At 16.8% G+C, this 2299-nt stretch overlaps 1 protein-coding gene across 1 annotated transcript; it reads left to right on the forward strand.

Moving 5' to 3' along the window:
* Nucleotides 1-919: 919 nt before the first annotated feature.
* Nucleotides 920-2299, forward strand: PRSY57_0708300 (hypothetical protein; the record flags this gene model as incomplete). Its single annotated transcript, XM_020114653.1, has 1 exon — nucleotides 920-2299. A coding segment is annotated over one exon (1380 nt), but the record flags the coding sequence as incomplete, so codon positions are not given.

Below are 2299 nucleotides of genomic sequence, written 5' to 3' on the forward strand. Positions count from 1 at the left end.
AAAAAATATTCTTAAAATTATTAAAAAAAAAAAAAAAAAAAAAAAAATTGGTTTTATTTTAATTTTTTTTTTTTTTTTTTAAATGGACATATTTTAAATATTATCATGTTTGAATTTTTTTGGAATAAAAATTTCTCAAAATGAATCGACCTTGCTTTTCTCCTTATAAATATATGCGTATATTGATTTATTATATTATTTTTTGTGCCTACTATATAATAAAATATATATAATATATTATATATATATATATATATATATATAATATTATATAATAATATTATTACAAAAATGTAAGCGTATTAAAAAAAATATATATATATATATAATCATTTATTTATTATTATTATTTAATATATGCTTATATATTTATATATATATATATATATGTATATATATATATATAACCATTTTGAATATTTTAAAATTATAAATATATATATTTTTAAAGATTGTATTTAAATATGAATATCTTTTGATTGTGTATAATAATAATATAATATATAATATATAATTCTATTAAATTATTCATTTCTTTATTATTTAATTTTTTTGTTCTCTCCTTATTTTATATAATTTTTTTTTTTTTTTTTTTTTTCTTTGCTTTTAAGGGTTATTTTATTTTAAAAATTATTTTTGAATAATTTATATTTATTGTTATTAGAATTATATAAGTTATATAATAAAAAAAAAATATATATATATATATTTTAAAAGGTTGTAACTTTATTTTTTGTTATATATGAATAAATTATAATAAGGAAAAAAAAAAAAAAATTACCTGTATATAACTAGATACATATAAATATATATATATATATATATATTTATTTATATATATATTTTTTATACGTATTAACTTGTTTGTTTATTTGTTTATATGTTTATTTGATTATTTTTCTTTATTTTGGTTGTTACCATGAAAAGTTCTGTGCTGAGGAATTTACAAACACGTTTTTATAGTAAAAATGGACAGAATAAATATTGCGATTTATTTCCTATGAATATGGTTGTTCATAATAGACATATGAAATATATTATAAATTTGAAGCAACAGAATTATTCGTCTTTGTTTAATAAAATGAATAATAATACTTTATGGTTTAGAGAACAAAGATATATGTTTAATATAAAGCCTAATATAAACTTTAATAACTATCGAATGTTTAGTGGTAATGCAAAAAAAAAAAGAATAGGAAATAAATCATTGGAAGAAAGGAATATAACAAAGGATGTGGAATATATATATCAAAATAATAATAGTGAAATGTTTTTTGATAGTGATGAAAAATCATCTTATGTTAATAATTCTGAAATGGAATATGAGAAGAAAAAAAAAAAAAAGAGATCGAAAATAAAATTACTTTTTTATTCATTTAATATAATATTTGGGGGATATGTAATTTATAAAATATATAAAAATGATCTGAATTTATCAAAAGCAGAAGAAGATATCATAAAGGATATAATAAATATTTTATATTCTAATGAAGAAAAAGTAAGTATAAGAAATTCGAAATTCTTAACATGTCTTAATGATGAACTAAATAGACAAATAGCAATGTATTTTATTCAATTAGATACTGATAAAAAATCAGGATTCTTACGAAGTGATGCTATACAATTATTATTAGAGTTGAACATAAAAGAAGAATATCCACTTATTAAAAATTTTATTAAAAATGGTGTCGGAAAAAATAATGATGAAAAAAAATTAAGTGGATGTTCATTACAAGAATTTGCAGAATTAATTGAAAATATTATTTTAACAAATAAATCACCAATAATAGATGAACAAGAAGAAAACAAAACACCAACATTTAAAAATGAAAAAGAATATTATATGTATATATCACAACAATATTTAGATATGGTAGTTAATTTTATTAAAACAAGTAATTTATATTTATATTATCAAATGAAGAAAAAAAGAAAAAATAATGAAGTTAATTCCTTTCCATATGATATAGATAATTTTGAAAAAGAAATTTTAAATAAACTTATGACATATAATAATAAATATGTAGATAAAAACAATCTTTCTTTAGATTACCTATTAAGTAAAGAAGAATTAAATAATCTCAGAAAAAATAATAACCCATCAAAAGGACAAGAAGATAGAGAATTATTATTAATAGAAAGAAAAAAAATTGAAGAAAAAATTAAATTATTACAACAATTACAAAGAAAGAGAAAGAATCTTACAGATATAGAAATTCAAAGATTGATAGATCTAAAAGCAAAATTGAGGACTGTTAAAAAGGCCATATGGAAGGAGGAAATAAAAAAATATTTTACC

Source organism: Plasmodium reichenowi, chromosome 7 (genome assembly GCF_001601855.1).
Source record: "Plasmodium reichenowi strain SY57 chromosome 7, whole genome shotgun sequence".
Lineage (NCBI taxonomy): Eukaryota > Apicomplexa > Aconoidasida > Haemosporida > Plasmodiidae > Plasmodium > Plasmodium reichenowi.